The sequence below is a fragment of the Muscardinus avellanarius genome (genome assembly GCF_963383645.1).
Source record: "Muscardinus avellanarius genome assembly, chromosome: 13".
NCBI classification, from domain to species: Eukaryota; Metazoa; Chordata; class Mammalia; order Rodentia; family Gliridae; genus Muscardinus; species Muscardinus avellanarius.
Window position 1 is genome coordinate 80,640,141 of NC_137799.1, and position 18,518 is coordinate 80,658,658.

General features: G+C 39.3%; 1 protein-coding gene across 2 annotated transcripts in view; it reads left to right on the forward strand.

Annotated features, from left to right (window-relative positions):
* PCSK5 (proprotein convertase subtilisin/kexin type 5) overlaps positions 1 to 18,518 on the forward strand; it is a gene marked incomplete at both ends in the record, with an annotated part of 434,445 nt that overhangs the window by 112,316 nt on the left and 303,611 nt on the right. For both annotated transcript variants that reach the window (XM_080709117.1, XM_080709118.1), the window contains 2 exons: positions 15,213 to 15,356; positions 18,128 to 18,204. In XM_080709117.1, the coding sequence (XP_080565243.1) occupies positions 15,213 to 15,356; positions 18,128 to 18,204 (221 nt within the window). The remainder of the gene's footprint in view (positions 1 to 15,212; positions 15,357 to 18,127; positions 18,205 to 18,518) is intronic.

Genomic DNA, 18,518 nt, shown 5'->3' on the forward strand with positions numbered 1-18,518 from the left:
TAACAGAAGAGATTCTGTTGGCTGCTATTAAACAAGTAGCTTGGTTAGATTCTTGAAAGGATTTGACTTTTTTATTAAAAAGAAAAATATTTGTGATTATAGTCTCTAGTGTAGGGCAAAGTGACTTTGCTCTTTACGCTTCAGGGTCTGGAGAGAACCTCACTGGGTTGAAGGGTTAATCTTCTCTGTAGAATCCTTTATCGAGTGGCTAATAAAACCTATTATGGAGTCTTTCATCTTTTCCCCAAGCTTCTACTATGTGCCAGTGTAGAAGAAAGCCTGGGCATATTATTGGCCTGGCAAGCAACTTTGTGGATTTTATACTAGCTTACATCTTCAAGTGGACGATGAAAGCAAAGATGTCAGGTAGATGCAAACCATTATTTTCACTCAGTCTAAAAGGAACACGATGAAAGTGGTCTTTTAATAGCTGTCTGAATTGATTTTGCTGATTGTCAGAGGTTGAAATTGTTTTTTTCCTTGTGCGGTAAGTATATTTATTTTTCCTCTGGATACATCACAATATTAGCCCATATCACCTTCTTTATTGCTGTGGATTTTTTTGTCATACAAATTTTTTGCTTTTAAATTTTTATATGAAATATGAAATTTTTAATAGCAATAGAACTGGAGGCTCAATTTTGTTCTAACTTGCTCTTCCACAGCCGGAGTTTATTGTTGATACCTATAACATCCTTTATTCAAAATTAAGTTTCCCTGATCATTGAATAAAGGTCAGCTCAGTAATTGCAAAAATGTGAAAATCTCAGGGTAGAACTTTAATAACATTTTGTGTAATGTTATCCAAGGTCGCTTCTTTTACTTTCTTCATAACTATTACTAAGACTTCTAAGTGTATTATAGCTTATTTCTTACTTTATTATCCATATACTTCACTTTGAACATAAACTTTATGAAGACCAGATACATTCTTATTCCCTGAAGTAGACTCATCATTAGACCTTGGTTGGAAAGCGTAAAAAACACATACACACTAACAAGTGAAAAAATGAATTTTGTTTTGTTTTTCAGAACTAGAAATTGAACCCAGGGTCATTCTCCCTCTGAGCTACACCCCCAGTCCTTTTAAGTTTTTATTTTTAGTCAGGGTCTTGCTAAATTGCTGAGGCTGGCCTTGAACCTCCAATCCTTCTGTCTCAGATTCCTAAAATCTGGGATTCTAGGTATGCACCAAAATGCCTGGCAGGATAAATAAGTATTTTGACAGTTAATAAATGTAGAGGAAGTCAGGCTTGGTGGTGCACACTTCTAATTCCAGCATTCGGGAGGCTGAGACCAGAGGACTGTAGTTCTTGGACAGCCTCAGCTACTTAGTGAGGCCCTCTGCAACTCAGTGAGATCCTGTTTCAAAATAAAGAATAAAAACTAGTGCAGGGGGTGTAGCTCGGAGGTCGAATGCCCCTAGGTTCCATTCCCAGACCCGCAAAAATAAATAAATAAATAAATATGGAGGAAATGAAATAGAGCTGTTATTCTTCTTGTTATTATGGAATAAAATGATTATACAATAGAGTCATACACTGATGGCCCCTGGTTTATAATGGTTCAGCTTATCAGTTTTTTAATTTCATGATGATAAAAGAGCAATATGCATTCGTTATAAACTATACTTCTAATTTTGAAATTTGCTCTTTTCCTTGGCTATCAATATTCAATAGGATGCTCTCTCATGATGTAGCGAGCAACAGCTTCCAGTCAGTTGTGTGATCACAGGGTAAAGACTGGATACTCTTGGGGCACTGTGTAGTGCTAGGCTATAATGGTTGGTACACTAGTTGTATTAAATTACTTTCAATGTATGATATTTATGATGGATTGACTGGGACATGACCCCATCATAAGTTGAGGAGTAAACTACATTGAAAATTTATTATTATTATTATTATTATTATTATTAGCCAGGCGTGGAGGTGCACGCTTGTAATCCTCGTGCTTGGGAGGCGGAGAAAGGAGGATTGCACAGGTTTGAAGCCAGCCTTGCTGGCTTAAGAGACCCTGTTTCAAAATAAAAATATAAAAATAGGTTTGGGAGTGTAGCCTGGAGGTAGAAGGGTTTCCAGGAACCCTAGTACCACAAAAAATACTACTAATAATAACAATAATAATATTTATAATAATAATAATAATTATTATTAATTATTTTGCAGTACTGGGGATGGAACCTAGAAGCATTCTACCTCTAAGCTACACCTCCAGTCCTATTTTTTAGTTTGAAATAGGGTCTCACTGAGTTGCGAAGGGCCTCACTAAGTAGCTGAGGCTATTCATGAACCGTGATCCTCCTGTCTCAGCCTCCCAAATGCTGGGATTACAAGTGTGTGCCACCGTGCCTGGCTTAATTGTTGTTGTTGTTGTTTGTTGTTGTTGTTATAGTGTGTGTGTGTGTGTGTGTGTGTGTGTGTGTGTGTGTGTGTGAGAGAGAGAGCGAGAGGGAGCGAGAGGGAGAAAGGAAGGATACTGAGGACTGAACTCAGGGGCATTCTACCTCTGAGCTACACCCCAAGCTCTATTTTATTCTTTATTTTGGAATAGTTTTTCATTAAGTTGCAAAGGGCCTCACAACTTGCTGAGGCATTGCTGCAAACCTGCGATCCTCCTGTTTCCGCCTCCCAAGTACTGGGGTTACAAACGTGGGCCAACATGCCCGGCTTGAAATTTATTTAATACAACTAATGTAACAAACATGCATGTCCTTCAGAAGGACTTGCAGATAGTACAACTGTGACAAGCACATTAATAACCATGTCCAATAACCAAGTTAAAAATTCTCCGGGTGTTCTATAAATGAAAAAGCCAAATTGTTACCCATGTCATTTAAGCTTTCAGCTGCCTGTAGCCTCGGTGGGCATCTGTTTACAGCTTCATGGGCAGTCCCAAGTGAGAAGCGTGCAACTGAGCCTACTCAACTATAGCATTACAGGTGGTAACAATAAGTTCTTGTTCCCAGCCATGAAGTTTGGGGGCCTGTGCTTTGTGCAATACATGAAGAAGAAAAAGTTGGCAAGTTAAACTTCAACTGTTGGTCCTAATGAGTTTTCCTTTATTTTCTAAGCAGGGCATTTTTATTTTAGGACATTTACATGCTAGACCTATTATTTGATAATACGAAAACAAAAAGGCTAGCTTTATCTGAAGAATTTATTGTGCTAGGAAAATATAAAGAATTATGATGTCAAGTGGGCTGTTGTGTTGGCAGGAAAGCAAGGTTGGATTTAGATTGTGCTGCGACCAGATGTGGTTCATGTGGGTTTTGACTGCCCTCCCTCTTCTGATGAGATTGCTTCATTTGAAGAATAAGATCAAGAACTTATTGCACATGCCTATAACCCCAGTATTGGGAGTTTGAGACAGGAAGATGGCAGGTTCAAAGTCAGCTTCAGCAACTAAGTGAGGCTCTCAGCAACTTAATGAGATCCTGTTTACAAATAAAAAAATAAAATAGGGATGGGGGTGTAGCCCAGAGATAGACTGTCCCTGGGATCAATCCTCAGTACTGCAATATATAAGTAAGTAAGTAAGTAAATAAATAAATAAATAATAAAGTTGGATTTATAGTTCAGAGATAAAATGCCTCTGGGTTCAACCTCCAGTACCAAAAAGAAAAGAAAAAAGGAAAAAAATGACTTATTGATAACATTATTTCCTATTTGAGAGTCCCTTTATCACAATTAATACAGATTTCTTATAGAAATTAATCTATTTGAAGTAATAGCATGGCACAATTGCTTCAGGACCATAAGAATGTTCAGAAAGTCGAGGCAGGAAGTCCATTGAACTAGAGAGAAGCAAAGTAAAAAATCCTCAGAAAGACCCATTTGAAATTCTGTACCCTCTGTACAATTCCAACACAATAATAAACCTTTTTGCCATTTAGGAATCTACTTGAGTGCCTTTTTAGGAGAGAAAAATTAGGGGAACAATTGTTAATGCTTAAAGCCAAAGTTCTTCTCCTCTGCATGCTGAGTTTAAACAGGTGAAGCTTGTTAGCAAAGTTCAAATGGTTTCTACTTGGGAAAGGACGTCTTATGTGAGCGTCACAAGAACATCATGTGGGGAGCTGGGCGTGGTGGCGCACACTTGTAATCCCTGCATTTGGGAGGCTGAGACAGGAGGGTGGTGGTTCGCACCTAACCTCAGCTCCTTAGTGAGGCCCTCTGCAACTCAGTGAAACCATGTTTCAAAATAAAGAATAAAAAATAGGGGAGGGGGTGTAGCTTGAAGGTAGAGTGCCCCTGGGTTCCATCCCCAGACCCGTACAAAAACAACATCACGTGAACACACGCAACGTCACTGTTAGACGAGTTTGATCTTCTCTTCTTCTCCCATCCCTTCTTATATGTACCACCTTTGTGGCTTAACTTTAATTGATAAGTCTTTGGGGAGCACTTAATCATTTAGATGCTATTAAATTTAGTGTTTAATTTGGCAAAATTAAAGTTGCTTTTATTGTTCAAGAGTTCTATGGGGTCCTGAGAAGATGTTCAGCCTTCAAAATGAATTTGAGAGAAATTGAAATATAAACCTACATATGTTATTTCTCTGTCTGTCTATTGTCTGTTCATTCACCCAGTCAACTATGCCTGGAAGAGATAATGTTTATATTGTCAAAACCTGGAGGTAGAATGATTGATGGTTTGAAAGAATGGCGTATAGGTATACTTTCCTGCTCTTCATTATTTGTTCAACCGAAAATGGATTTTTTTACCTTAAAAATTATTGGCTCTGTCCTTATGTTCTGTAAGAATATTGTCATTTGTAAAGTAATACCAATGAAGAAACATGATGTATTAGTAAATTTGTATTCACATATTTTCAAACGACACTCCAATTCCCAGTCAGCCTTTTATGTGTCTCCAACATTAGAAAGAGATTATTTTCTATCATTTTTAAACTTCTTTCATAACTTTAACAAGATAAAAGTAGTGGGACTATTGTTTGTTGAAGTTAGTTCAAACCATATTCCATTCTACCTATTGTAAAGAAAAGAACACATCCTCTGTTCTCTTAGCACCACTTCTGATCCCCTTGGCAGGGGTTTCTGGGCAGATTTTTCCATAGATGGGACCAAAAGGATGAAGGGTTCTATGCAAGCAGAATTTTGTAAACAATGTAAACAAAGAAATTACACATTAGAAGCAAATGAGGGTTGCTTCCTGCTAATGGTCCCATAATTATTAAATAATGCAACTCCATTGCTTCTAAAATTCATTTTCATGAGCTCCAGCTTAGGAATTGCTTCTTGGCTTATAGGCACTTAAAGAAAATATTTTAATTGAGATCATCTGCAAGCAAGCACAATTTACTAATTGCACTATTTGGGAAAGAGAGTGGTATAGTAAGAAATATCTGGTTTAAATTCAGCTATTAAATTCAACTACAAAGAAAGTCATTTGGTAGAGCTAAGCTTCTCTTCAACTCATAGAAGAATTTGCTGCATGACTTAGGAGACAAGTGAATGAATCGATCCATTTTCCAAAAACCAGAGAGCAGGTGAGAAGTGTTTGCTTCGATTGTGCCCTGTGCTGCCACGAAGAAAACAGCCTTCTGCAACTCTGAGCTCTTCTTCTCTAGGATGAATTTTGCAACAGGCCTGTAGGGTATAACAACTCATCTACCACTTGTCATATCTCTTCTGACTTCTTGTGCCAGGATATTCAGCACCCTCAAATTAATGTTTTCCTTTTTTGTGGTAGTGAGAATTAAATCCGGGGCATTCTGCCTCTGAGCTATCCTCTCAGCCCTATTTTATTTATTTATTTATACTTGGAAACAGGATCTCACTACATTGCTGGGGGCCTTGCTAAGTTGTTGAAACTGGCCTCAAACCTGTGTTGCTCCTGTCTCAGCCTTCCAAATATTAGAATTACAGGTGTGTGCAATCACACCCGGCTCTTTTTTTCTCTTCTTATATGATTTTCTATGAGGGCTTTAGTTCTGATACATCTTGTCTTTACATTTGCAAAATCGAATATGTGGATGCTGTAGTATGAGTCAGTTTGTAAAAGATGGAGATTTCTGTCCTATTATCAGGATTGTATGTCTTAACTGTGTCAATTGTCTTCTTGCACATGTTATCTGAGAATTCACTTTTTCCTTTTTTAAAATTCTTCCTTTATTGGAGTACTTCAAAGAAACAGAGCAAAGTGTGTGTGTGTGTGTGTGTGTGTGTGTGTGTGTAAGTGTAAAATACTGTGTATTTTGCTTTGGTGCTATCTGGGTATCTCTTAACCCAGACAAGTTCGCATGTAAAATTAACCATCACACCCTTAAATAAAAATCGATTCCTGATGTACTGAATATTTTTAGTGTGGACTCTAAAGATTTAAAGATACATAATGAGACTCTGTTTCGAGTGGCTTATAATTTCAGTGGGACAATCATAAACAATACATGATCAGAGATTACCGATTGAATAAGTATTGTATGGTCGAGCAGAGAAGCACTGGGCTTCCCATGAAAGAACTCTTACTGAATGTACAAGTATCTAGGAATTTGCTTTAGAATCTGCCATGTTGATCTGTCCCCATGGCCTTCTTCCCAGTTGTTCAGCCAGCTCTTCTGTAGCTGAGCTGTGTCAACCTAATGGCTTATTTTCTCCTGCCTTTCTGGATGGCTTACTTCCCCCAGACTGATAGCCTCACATGTTGGTTTTGATATAATATGCACTCCCTGGTAACCTCGCCAGTCACAGCTCTTTCTACTTTACCTGTTCTCCAATCTCACTTCTTTGACACTAAATCCTCCAGCAGCGCTGAGTTTGGTCCCCCCCCCCCCAATTTCATTAATATTCAGTCTTTCATTGCGTACCTTTACCAAGATGGAACATGTCTTTCTCCTCCCCACTTGCCTTCTGATGAGTCAGTCACATTTAGGGACTCAAGATCTATGGCATTTTCTCTCGGCCTTCCTATACTTCCCCATGACCAGGTCCCATGACAGTCCCCACTATAATACCTACCATGTATTTTTATAATTCCATGTTTCCAAGGACTTGACAAGAGAGACAGTGTCATGTACAGAGAATGACCTGCAGGTGGTAAACTGAAGGAGAGAAGAGGAGGCAATGGTTTTAGACCCAGTTTCTAAAGCCTGACTCCAATTTTGGACCTGAAGTATTTGAGAATGAACTTGTAGGTGCAGAGGACTGTGTAAATAAAAGGCAAGTCTGTTCTTAGCATCACAGAAATGCCCACTAAGTCTTAGAGATGCCAGATACTCTTTAGTATCAAGAACAGGTGATAGAGCTGAAACTGGTTTGCTAAATGCTAATAGAAGACATGTAACGATTCCTTAAAAGAGAGATAGATGTGATTATTGGTTTATCATGTTAGCTTATTGATTTTGTTTTATTGAGTACTTTTAAGAATAAAAGTTTCTATTTAAGATGGGTCAGGTTTGGAAATATTCAGAGGATCACAAAAGGTAAAAATGCTACAAATGACTTAATTAAATCTAAAGCAATCTAGGTATTCTTTGGCAGCTCTGCTTTGATTTCTTGATCCTCAATTATAATTGAATGTCAGAATTTGATTTTTTTGTTTGCTTCTACATAGACATATCTTGTATACCACATCCTTCTTTCCCCCAAATCCACTATTTTCTGATGTTTTCTTGGTATCACATGAGACATCTTAAAGTTTTGTAACTTGAGAACTAATCCTTTGTCTAAACTATGTTGTAGTAGTTCGGAACCATGATTCTTGAAGAACTGGCACATTGTTTAAATGTATGGAGTAAAACAGAATGATTAATAAGAGGCAAAATGTTTGACCAATGCCCCAGAAGGCAGTTGGACCTGTTCTTTCTTTATACACCCCATGCCCAACTCAGTCTCCCATTTCCAAATGTAAATATCAGGTTAACACAAATATCCTTACAAATGATAAATTGCTCTTTTGTTTGTCTAACCTAACTTTGAGATGATGAAAAAAGCCAGGGTCTTGTTCTTTTACAACAATCTTTTTTCTTTTTATCTTTTTACACTAAGGTTTTCTTCCCCAAACTATGGGGAACACTGATGATGTCTATGAATGCACTATCATTGAAAATAGAAAATCACAATAACAACAGCTATTCGTCAGTATTTTATCATCTTTAATTTTCATGGCTATTCTCTGTGTTCAAAGTAAGCTGGAAAGAAGCAGAAATAAAATTCAAACTCTCCTGTCTGATTCCCCTTAGCTCATATGCTTAGCTGCTATGCTGAGTTTGGTGTTACTAAAACTTACTGGACTCCTTTGAACCTTCTGGATAATCGACAAATTGAATACTCATCCTCTGCTTCATTTTGGCCAGAGGCATTTTTGTGGTTTGAAGTCCATCAAATTGACCTGTAGATATAATAGTAAACATCTTAGAACTTAACAGGGCTTAATTTTGATAGTCAAAAGTCTGTAGAGATATCCAGGGTTTTGTAGGCACAGGATCTACTTCATGTGCTCAAAGGAGAGCTCATCATAAATGGCTGTAGTCACAAAGGTTCAGAGGCTACACAAAGGTTCAAGTAGCCTTGGAAAAGAAACCTTAAAGGTCTTCTACAAACACATGCAAGAGGAATGAAGCTATTGCTTGAAGAAACAAAGGAGGTGCTAAACATAAGTACTTCCCAGTAGATGCCAAGTACTGGGAAGCAGACATCAGACCCGTCAGAGGGTGAGTGAGCTCATCAGAAGTGCAGCGGTACTCACACTGGCTGTGCTTGCCTTCTAACAGCTTCTGGAAGCTTTTGATTGCACATTCAAGAATTGTGTGGCTGTGGTAATTTAGAGCTAGCTATGATATGAGTAGTTAAAACATGAAAATTTGTTAACACTGTAAATAAAGGCCGTGTGCTTGTGTGTATGTGTAAGTGACTGGAGATTTAACCTGGGGTGGGGGAGAGGTTCTGTGTCTGAGATACACCCCCAGCTCTTTTTTATCTTTTTGAAACAAGGCTTCACTAAGTTGTTGAGGACCTTGAACCTGTGATCCTCTTGTCTTAGCCGTCCAAGTACTGAGATTACAGACGCGAGCCTCCACACCTGGCTGGACTAGGTATATAATAAAGTCAATTCTATGTTATTGATAGGATTCAAATGGAAATTTGGTGTTTCCTAAGGGGTGTGTTACCATAAATGCAATAAGGAAAAGTTAGGAGATCCTTCAGGTCTTGTGTAACTCTATTCTACTCAGTTACTAGAATGCACCAACCACGGGGCTGAGGCCGGTGACATTTCTGTTAGCTGAAGAATGGAGCAGTATTCTTCCATGTCTACTCCTTTTCTACCCCTTCCCTTTTCATCTGTGTATGTTGAACCTTGCTCTTTCTGTCCTAGTCTTTATCCTAGTTTCCATAGTCCTGGGGTCAGGCTGCTTGGGATTTTGCGTTCTAATTCCACTCCTGAGCTGAGCATGGTGGTGCACACCTGTGATACCAGGACTTGGGAAGCTGAGATAGGAGGATCACAGGTTGGACAGTAGCCTCAGCAAGTAGAGAGGCTCATCAACCTAGTGAGGCTCTTGTTTTAAAATAAAAATAAAACAAAGTCTGTTTTTATTTTTATTTTATATTTTTATTTTTATATTTATTTTATTTTAAACCACTGTAGCTTAAAGCTAGAATGTCTTGGGCTCCTTTCTCAGTACTACCAAAATAATAATAATAATAATAATAATAATAATAATAATAATTATTATTATTATTCCACTATTGAACAACTATTACCAAGGCTAGTTAAGTCTTATTTTATCATCTAATAATAAAAGTATATGATGAAAATACCTCTTTCTAATGGTATCTTAAGTCATACTGTCCACATATAGCAATTAGTACAATGCTTGGCCTAAGGACCTGGTAGACGCTAGCCTTATTTCCACTTACAGAAATAGTAATTTTAATGTTTTATGTTTATCACAACTCCCAAGGTCCACGATTTTATAAAGCATTTCAAGAATATATATATATTGCAAAGTTTGCCAGGTATTTTTCTTCTAAAACAAACTTTTGTGAATTTAATTATATTCTCTTATTAACATAGTCATAGATACAGTCTTATAAATAATAATGAACAACAAATGCTTTTAAAGTTAGCAGGTCATCGGCAGCATATAGAATGGCAGAGGAGAACTGGGCATTTAGCTCGGTGTTATAGTACTTGCTTAGCATGCACAACGCCCTGAGTTTGATCTCTAGCACCTCAAAAATCAAAAATGTATCTTTGGAGCCTGTCAGGACTTAAAGAAGTTTAAAAAGAATGATGTCAAGAGTTACTCCCTCCCCTAAATATGAAGGAAATGATGGTGGGAACATAACAAAGGATATAAATTTTTCTTTCATTTAGCAATCACTGTAATATGTTTCTGAAGATACACGAGATGAGGGTACACCCATAGTGGTTTATAAGCAGAACAGCTCATAACCCTGGTATGGAAAAAGCTCTTGAACTCACAGAGAACTCTCTTTAAAATTGCATTCATAAAAAGAATGAATGCAATAAAAATAATTGGAATTAAAAAGAAGAGAAGGCAGGAGACCCTGGGAGTAGCTGTCATTCCTGAAGGATATTTTTGTTTTGTGTACCCAGTCTTGTTTCTAAATACTTTACCTTTTATGCATAGACCATCATTGAAGCACCGTATATTATTCAGAACGGAAGGTGCATACATGTACTATAAATATTTATCTGGCATATCCTGTGCACATGTGTGATTGTCTTCTGATCAGGAAGCTGGAAGTTTCTGGCTGGCCTGCATAGGAGGTGACACCCATCTTTAGGTCCAGCGCCAGCAGACCTAAGGTTGACGAGGGGTGAGGGAATCGCGGCCAGTTATGTGCTCCTTCTCCCTTTGGGAGTTGATGAAAGTAGATTCCTGGCAAGTGTATGAGGCCCAGTTTAAAGAGTATTCTACTAGCTGTGCGTGGTGGCACATGCTTGCAATCCCAGTACTTGGGAGACTGAGACAGGAGGATCGCAGGTTCGCGGCCAGCCTCAGCTGCTTAGTGAGGCCCTCTGCACCTTAGTGAGACCCTGTTTCAAAATAAAGATTAAGAAATAAGGCTGGGGGTAAAGCTTGGGGGTAAAATGCCCCTGGGTTGAATCCCTAGAACTGCAAATTAATTAATTAATTAAAGAGTATTCTACTCAGGTAGTTGAGGAAATGAGAAACTCCTCATCTTTGCTCAGTATTGGGTGATGTGAGCATTTTCTATAGTTTTTGCTCTCTGAATGTCTTGGGCATATGAAACAAGTACATTAGAAACACATTTGGATGCCTAGGTCACTGGGGATATGTTAAAAACCTAAGGTTCACATTGAGTAAGATTTAGCATTCTGATTTTAGTGTCCACAGCCTATTACTCATATGCAAGAAACACTCAAGGCTTTTGTTAACTCTCCCCCCACCCCTTTGACATTTTGGCTACCTGCTATATTAGATTATCTAAATAAATACATCAGATAGATATTTCCTTTCCTTCACCTCCTACCAACACCATGGAGGTGGATGTAAAAGAAAAAAAAAAAAAAAAACTGGTACCAGAATACTTAATGGGGAAGTCAGATTCAACAGAAGGTGAGGTAGAAAAGGGAGAACTGCTTGTTCCACTTTTGACACACATGTTTTCCATAGACGGCTGGTTTTCTTTGGTTTTCATAATTACAATTTCAGGCAGCACCCCTGTGCTCCGGGATGGTTATCCCATTTGTGGGTTACCCGTTTCCTGTGCATTTCCTTCCTCCAGCCCACCTCTCCGGCCACATTAACATCACCCAGTGTCACAATGGATACCACAGGTGGTCATGACAGGATTTGCAAAGAAAATGAAATGAATCTGTCAAGGTTGCTTTGGGTTAAATTAAAATATTTGGTGAGGAGAGGCCCACACTCTTGGCCAGAATGAGACCTCTGTAAAACGTAGGTATTCTGGAAATTTGCAGCAGTTTTTTCATTATCATTTCTATTAACCATGTATTAGCTGGCCAGGTGTCTCTGGAGAGATCAGAGCATTAAGCATAATGGCAGGTTTGGACTTGGAAGGAATTTGAGGATGTACCCGCTTTTCTGTTCTGTAGTTAACCAATATTTCCTGAAATTCTTGCTTAGATGTAGTTTAAGTCAATTCAGGGAGACAAAACACATCCAGAATTCAACAGTCAACCCTGGTTCAGAGATATTTAGCCAGTAGGTAGGTGTGTGTGTGTGTGTGTGTGTGTGTGTGTGTGTGTGCATGCGTGTGTTATTAAATAAATACAGGGAAGGGAAAAATGGCTTTGTGGGAGAGGTAGGTCCAGAGTTGTACTCCGAAAGCTTCAGGAAGGAGAAAGAATGAAATTTGGATCAGTATGGTAGTAGAGCATGTATCTACAAGGCCAAGAAGTCAGGAGGTGGGGGAAACATAGAATGTCAGTAAAAATAGATTATAAGCCCTTATTCCTTATGCATTTGGTGTCTGACATCACTATATAGGTGTACTCTTGAAACTACTCAAATGTACTTATAACATTTGACAAATGGAAGTCCCATTTAAAGAATAAATGAATCAATATCATTCATGTCTAGGGCCACTGCAAGCTCTGTAGCTGGTTAGCATTTGATTTTGAGGGACCAGATTTGGAAAGAAAGGAGCGTGTACTGAGAGTATACTTGGAGTGAAATCCAAATCATGGCTGCAAAGCCCGGTGTGATCTGACCTGGCCTCCTTTCCTACTTTGCTTTCTACTGTCAACTGTGCTGGGTTTTGTTTGTTTGTTTGTTTGTTTTGTTGTTGTTGTTTTCTTCCAGTAATACCGATCTTCTTCCTCTTTGTGCTCTTATCCATGTCACATAGTCTTTGCATTTCTTGTAGGATTTATTTATTTCTTTATTTTGGTACTGGGGATTGAGCTCAGGGCCCTCTACCTCTGAGCTACACCTCCAACCTTTTTATTTTTATTGCTGCACTATAGTCTCACATTATGTGTAGATCATGTTGACAATGGCATACATTTATACAGTAACTGGTGCTTCCTCACCTTTTTATTTCCCTCCTTCCCACTACCAAATGTCCAGGTTAACATTATATTCACATGTATACACCTAGTCGCAGGTAGCATTTCTATTAATGAATGTCAGCCTTCTTCCTCCCCTACCCTTCCCTGGCTCCACTGAGTTCTCCTCCATTAACTGGAGTCCTTCTGGTATCCCAAATACTCCCTAGCTTGAGTATATTAGAGAAAATATATGTCCCTTCTCATTCTGTGCTTGGTTAATCTCACTTAACATAATGTTCTCCAAGTCTTCCCATCTTATGAATGACATAATTGTTCTTCCTTATTGATGAATATAATTCTATTGTGTGTATTTCCCATAATTTTGTAATCCATTCATCTGTTGATGGAGACCTAGGTTGGTTCAATAATTTTGGCTATTGTGAATTATTCTGCTATAAACATGGGTATGCATATATTACTGTAGTTCTCTAGTTTCAACTCCTTTGAAAAGATACCCAGTAGTGATATAGCCGGATTGTATGGTAGATCCATTCACAGTTTTCTAAGGAGTCTCCACACTGATCTCCATAGCAGCTAAACTAGTTTGCACTCCCAGTGTAGAAGAGTTTCTATTTCCTCACATCCTCACCAACATTTATTGTTATTTGACTTCTTTATGCTTGCCATTCTGATTGAGGTTAGATGGAATCTCAGTATAGTTTTAATTTGCATCTCCCTGATTGCTAATGATGATGAACATTTTTGCATGTATCTATTGGCCATTTGTACCTCTTCTTTTGTGATGTGTCTGTCCAGTTCACTTGTCCATTTATTTTTATTTTGAAAACAGGATCTTGCTAAGTTGCTGAGGCTTTTGCCGAGTTGCTGGGGCTGTCATTGAACCTTCAGTCCTCCTGTCCCAGCCTCCCAAGTACTGGATTGTAGGCATGCACCACCACACCTAGCTTCATCAACTCTTTCTTATCAGTCATGTCCTTGCTCTCACAAAGACCACAGTCTTTTTTTGACCACCCCACCAAGGCCCTCAGGAATCATCACATCACTCTCTGTAACGTTTAAAAAACACACTGAGCACTTGGAATGGTCTTCTTTCTTTGTTTCTTTATTTTCTGTGTCCCTTCTTTAGAACAAGGACTTCAGGTTCCTTGTGCATAGCCATACCCAGAATGTGGTGGGTGCTTAGTACAGTGTGTTAATAAATGAAACAACAGCGGCAGTCTCCATTGTACTGGGAGCACAGGCAGCCTGGCATTCTTTTCCATTCCCTTCATGCTGAAGTGTTTGCTGCAGCAGGAGGAAAGTAGCAGAAGGTGAAAGGCCTGGGTGGCGAGTGTTGCTAAGCACCCTGGAGAAGCACATCTCTTTCCCTTCACTCCTCTCAAGAACCTGGAAAGCGGTGCCACTCAGGGGATATTTCAAAGAGATAGGCTTTAAGGAAACGATTGTGGGGGTTGGACAAGTGCTAGTAAATTGTACCAGGAAAGCTGCTGGCTTCCTTCCATTTGCAGTTGGTTGGTGCTTTGTGGCCTTTGAGGATGCCATTTCCACCCATAATGAGCCAGGTTCCGTGTTTTACAGCCTGCCCCTGGAAGCCCTCACATGCAGCTTTCTGTGTAGGGCACCTTCCTGGACTTTGCACTATTCTTTCCATTCTAAAGTAGCATTGAATAAGTCTGTCTACCCCGTAAATTATGGCATTGTTAGTTTAGTGAAAGAAGTTCAAGAGAACCTATTATTTATTCTTTTCATTCATAGGCTTCTCACAGAAGCCTACCTCTGGATAACCGCACAGAAATCACCCTGGTTCGTTCCAGCGATGGTTGAATTGGCTCTTAGGTGCCTGCCTAAGAAATTGTAAAGTATATGTGCTTCAGTTATCTGGTTTGCATTTATAACTGAAGTGCTACAATGACTGTGTTTCATTAGTATATGCATAACAAGAAATGCCATAGCCATTATTCTGCTATTGGGATATATCTTATTTTTATGTTTCCCCAAAGGGTTTATAATATTGGAAGAGATCACAGCTGAGAGAAGATTTCTACTGATTTGCTCTCTTTGCATCTTTCCTTCCCGTCTTCTCTAGTTAGGTTGGAGGTCCTGCTTCTCCTCTACCAGGCGACCCACCAAATTGCTGTTGGCTAAATGCATTACCTTAACAACTGGGTAATTCTCCTGTCTCCTCGCTATTTAGTAATCTGCAATATTTTTTTCCTTTGTTAGCACTGCAGTGACAACACACATCCGTGCCAATCGGATATGAATATTGAAGGAGCTTGGAAGAGAGGCTACACGGGAAAGAACATCGTGGTGACCATCCTGGATGATGGCATTGAGAGAACTCATCCTGATCTGATGCAAAACTATGTGTGTATTTTCTGTGGCCTTTCCTCTTAGGCAGCAAAAGGGTTTATGTTAGCATTAAAAAAGGGGAGAGAGCTGGGCGTGGTGGTGAAAGCTTGTAATCCCCATGCTTGAGAGGCTGAGACATTGGGAGGCTGAGACAGAAGGATCGCACAGGTTCGAAGCCAGGCTCAGCTACTTAGTGAGGCTCTCAGCAACTTAGTTGCTGAGACTCTGTTTCCAAATAAAATATAAAATAATTCTGGGAGAATAGCCCAGAGGTAGAAAGCTCCTGGGTTCCACCCCTAGTACCAAAAAGGGGGGGGGGGGGCGGCAGGCATGGTGGCACACTCCTGTAATCTCAGTACTTGGGAGGCTCAGACAGGAAGATCACAAGTTTGAGGACAGCCTCAGCAATTTAGCAAGATCCTCAGAAACTTAACAGTAAGTTTCCAAATTAAAAATAAAATTGGTCTGTGGGTATAGCTCAGAGAGAAAATGCCTCTGAGCACCACAAAAGAAATTCCAGCACCACAAAAGAAAGGAGGGAGGGGTCAGGAGTGCTGGTGCATGCCTGTAATCCCAGTCCTTGGGAGGAGGCTAAGACAGGAGGAATACAGGCTCAAGAACAGCCTCAACAACTTAGTGAGGTCCTCAGCAACTTAGAATGACCTGTCTCAAATTTAAATAAATAAAAGGGTTGGGGGTGAATGCACTTGGGTTCAATCCCCAGTATCTAAAAAGTGGAGGCAGGGGGCAGGGAGGGGAGCTACTAAAAAATATATAGCAAGATATCCAACACAATAGGTTCTGTGTTTTTTTCCTTTCTTGAAAAGATCAGCCCTTAAAGTACAGGAAGAATGAGATAACACTATTCTACTTTTGTTTGCCCTTGGCCTGCTGAAAGAAAGCAATAAAGTAGCAGACACCCTACCACCACCACCATCACTTACCAGCACCACACACTCTCCTCAGCCAGTCAGACAGACAGACAGGTGGCACTCTGTTTCTTTTAAGGAAAATAGTAGACATAGAACTTTTCTCAAGTTAGTTTGTGGCTCTTCCTTTCCCTACCACCTTTTTTTTTTTTTTTTTTAAAAGGACAGCAGCAATCAGCCTCCTAGTAGTCCATATGAATCAGTAAATTCCTTTTTTAAGATAGGGAACCACAAATCCCCTTAGTTCTCCTTTGAACAAATAATTTAGTGGCAGCAGGCTGAGGATAGGCACATTCAGATAAAGGTGTGCCTCTTCACAGAGCAACGGAACAGCAGCTTTACAAAGCTCAAAGCGTACAAGAAGCCACAGGTCAGTCTTCCTCATTGGATAGGTGAAGAAGCTGAGGGCGGAAGACCTCCTCCCCGGGTCAGGTATGAGATCAGACCTGTGGCTGCCCCCTCCCCCAGAGCTGCCTTTCTTGTCACCCACAAGCAGGACTTCACTGCCTATTGCCTCTGCTCCCTACTGCAGACAACTGCATTTGATTAGACCCAGTTTCCCCTAATTGTGATTACATTATTTACCTTTTTAATTTTTTTCCATTTTGAAAGATAATTCCCTAGAATGACCTGTAATAATAAGCAACGGTGGTGCCCTCTCAGTAGAGAAAACATATTAGATAAGGTATTAAAAGGCATGGGTTCCAGTCTTGGTTTGTTTCATGCCAAAATAGACTAATAGTTGACCTGTTTGAGTCTTCTGTTTCCTTATAAAATAAAGTTATTAAGTTATATTAGATTCACTCCAAAACTTTGTAATCTTTAGTAGGCACTAAGAGGGACTGAAGGGCCTCCTCGGTACAGGAAGCAGAAATTCGCCATCTTTACATATAATGTATATTTTCCTTAATTCCCCTGAACATTTCACGTTCTGTGTACTAAAATTTATTTTCAGAAACGTGACCCTTTGATAAAGACAGAAAACAAAAAAAATTCGACTTTTGCTAATACTGATATTAGGAGTAATCATAAAGTGCAAGAAAATTCAAAGTAGCCTTAAAAAAAAGCTACCTATGATGATATAAATTTGAACAATGGTCACGATTCAGCATTTCTTTCTTTTTTTTTTTGGTATCTTGGAGATTTTTTGTTTTTGTAACCATCTTTAAAAACAAACCAGTAAATCCAGTCCCCCCCCCCCCCCTGGAGGTTCCGTTTTCCCATTTTCAAACCTTAGTATAAGAAAATCGTGTTCACTACTTGGGTTGCTCCAGAAGCCACTGAGTATTATAAAAGTCTGAATCATAGGCTCTTTTACAGTAAATGCAATATTTGAAAACAAGTATATGCTATTTAATAGGAGTCCCAAGAGGCCCAATAGAATAAATATAAAAGTAATTAATTGTCATACCCATCATACGTGAATAGTTTTTTTTTTCTTCTAAAATCTTTAAATTATGAGGAAGAAGTTGCAAGGTCCAGAAACCAAGTGAGGACTAGGGAAAGAGCCAGGAGAATAAATTACTATGCTACTAGGTATTTGAGGAGCACTTCATAGGAAAAGATGCCCTTGAAACATGCACTTCATGAACTGGGTCATTCTAGGTATGAAGAAGGACATGCTGGCTTAGTGGACCAGGCATCTCTTCTTCATCATAAGGGAGAAAACATGACACTGGTTATTACTGAACTAGTAGTCACCTCCCTCAGGTGTTCTGACATCAGTGAACCCTGGTGCATGAGTTCACCTAATTACTCTCTTGAAGAAATGTGTTTGAGAATGCATGTGCTGGTGGGGCAGTGGCTAATTAATGACCATCCATTTCCTTTCTCTCACTCTCTCCTCTATGGCCATAGGATGCTCTGGCGAGTTGCGATGTGAATGGGAACGACTTGGATCCAATGCCTCGCTACGATGCTAGCAATGAGAACAAGTAAGGCTCAGATGAAGGGTGGCTGGCAAGGAGGTTTTTTTTCTATTTGTGCCCAGAGGATTTTATTCAAGATTTTTGGAGATGCGTGATCCTTAATTTGATGCAAGATAAATAAGTGTCTTTCCACCAAAGTTTCTCAGTAAGAAAAAGGAATGATTCACATATTAAGTGTGGTTGCAAAGAGAGCCATGGGGAATGGCTCAGCGTTTCCAGATCTTGAAATGAAAGTGGGGGACTATTACCTTCTTCTAGTATTGGCCTGTGATCCATTCATTTAGAGATACGGGCGCTAAAGAGAGAGGCAAAACCCAGTT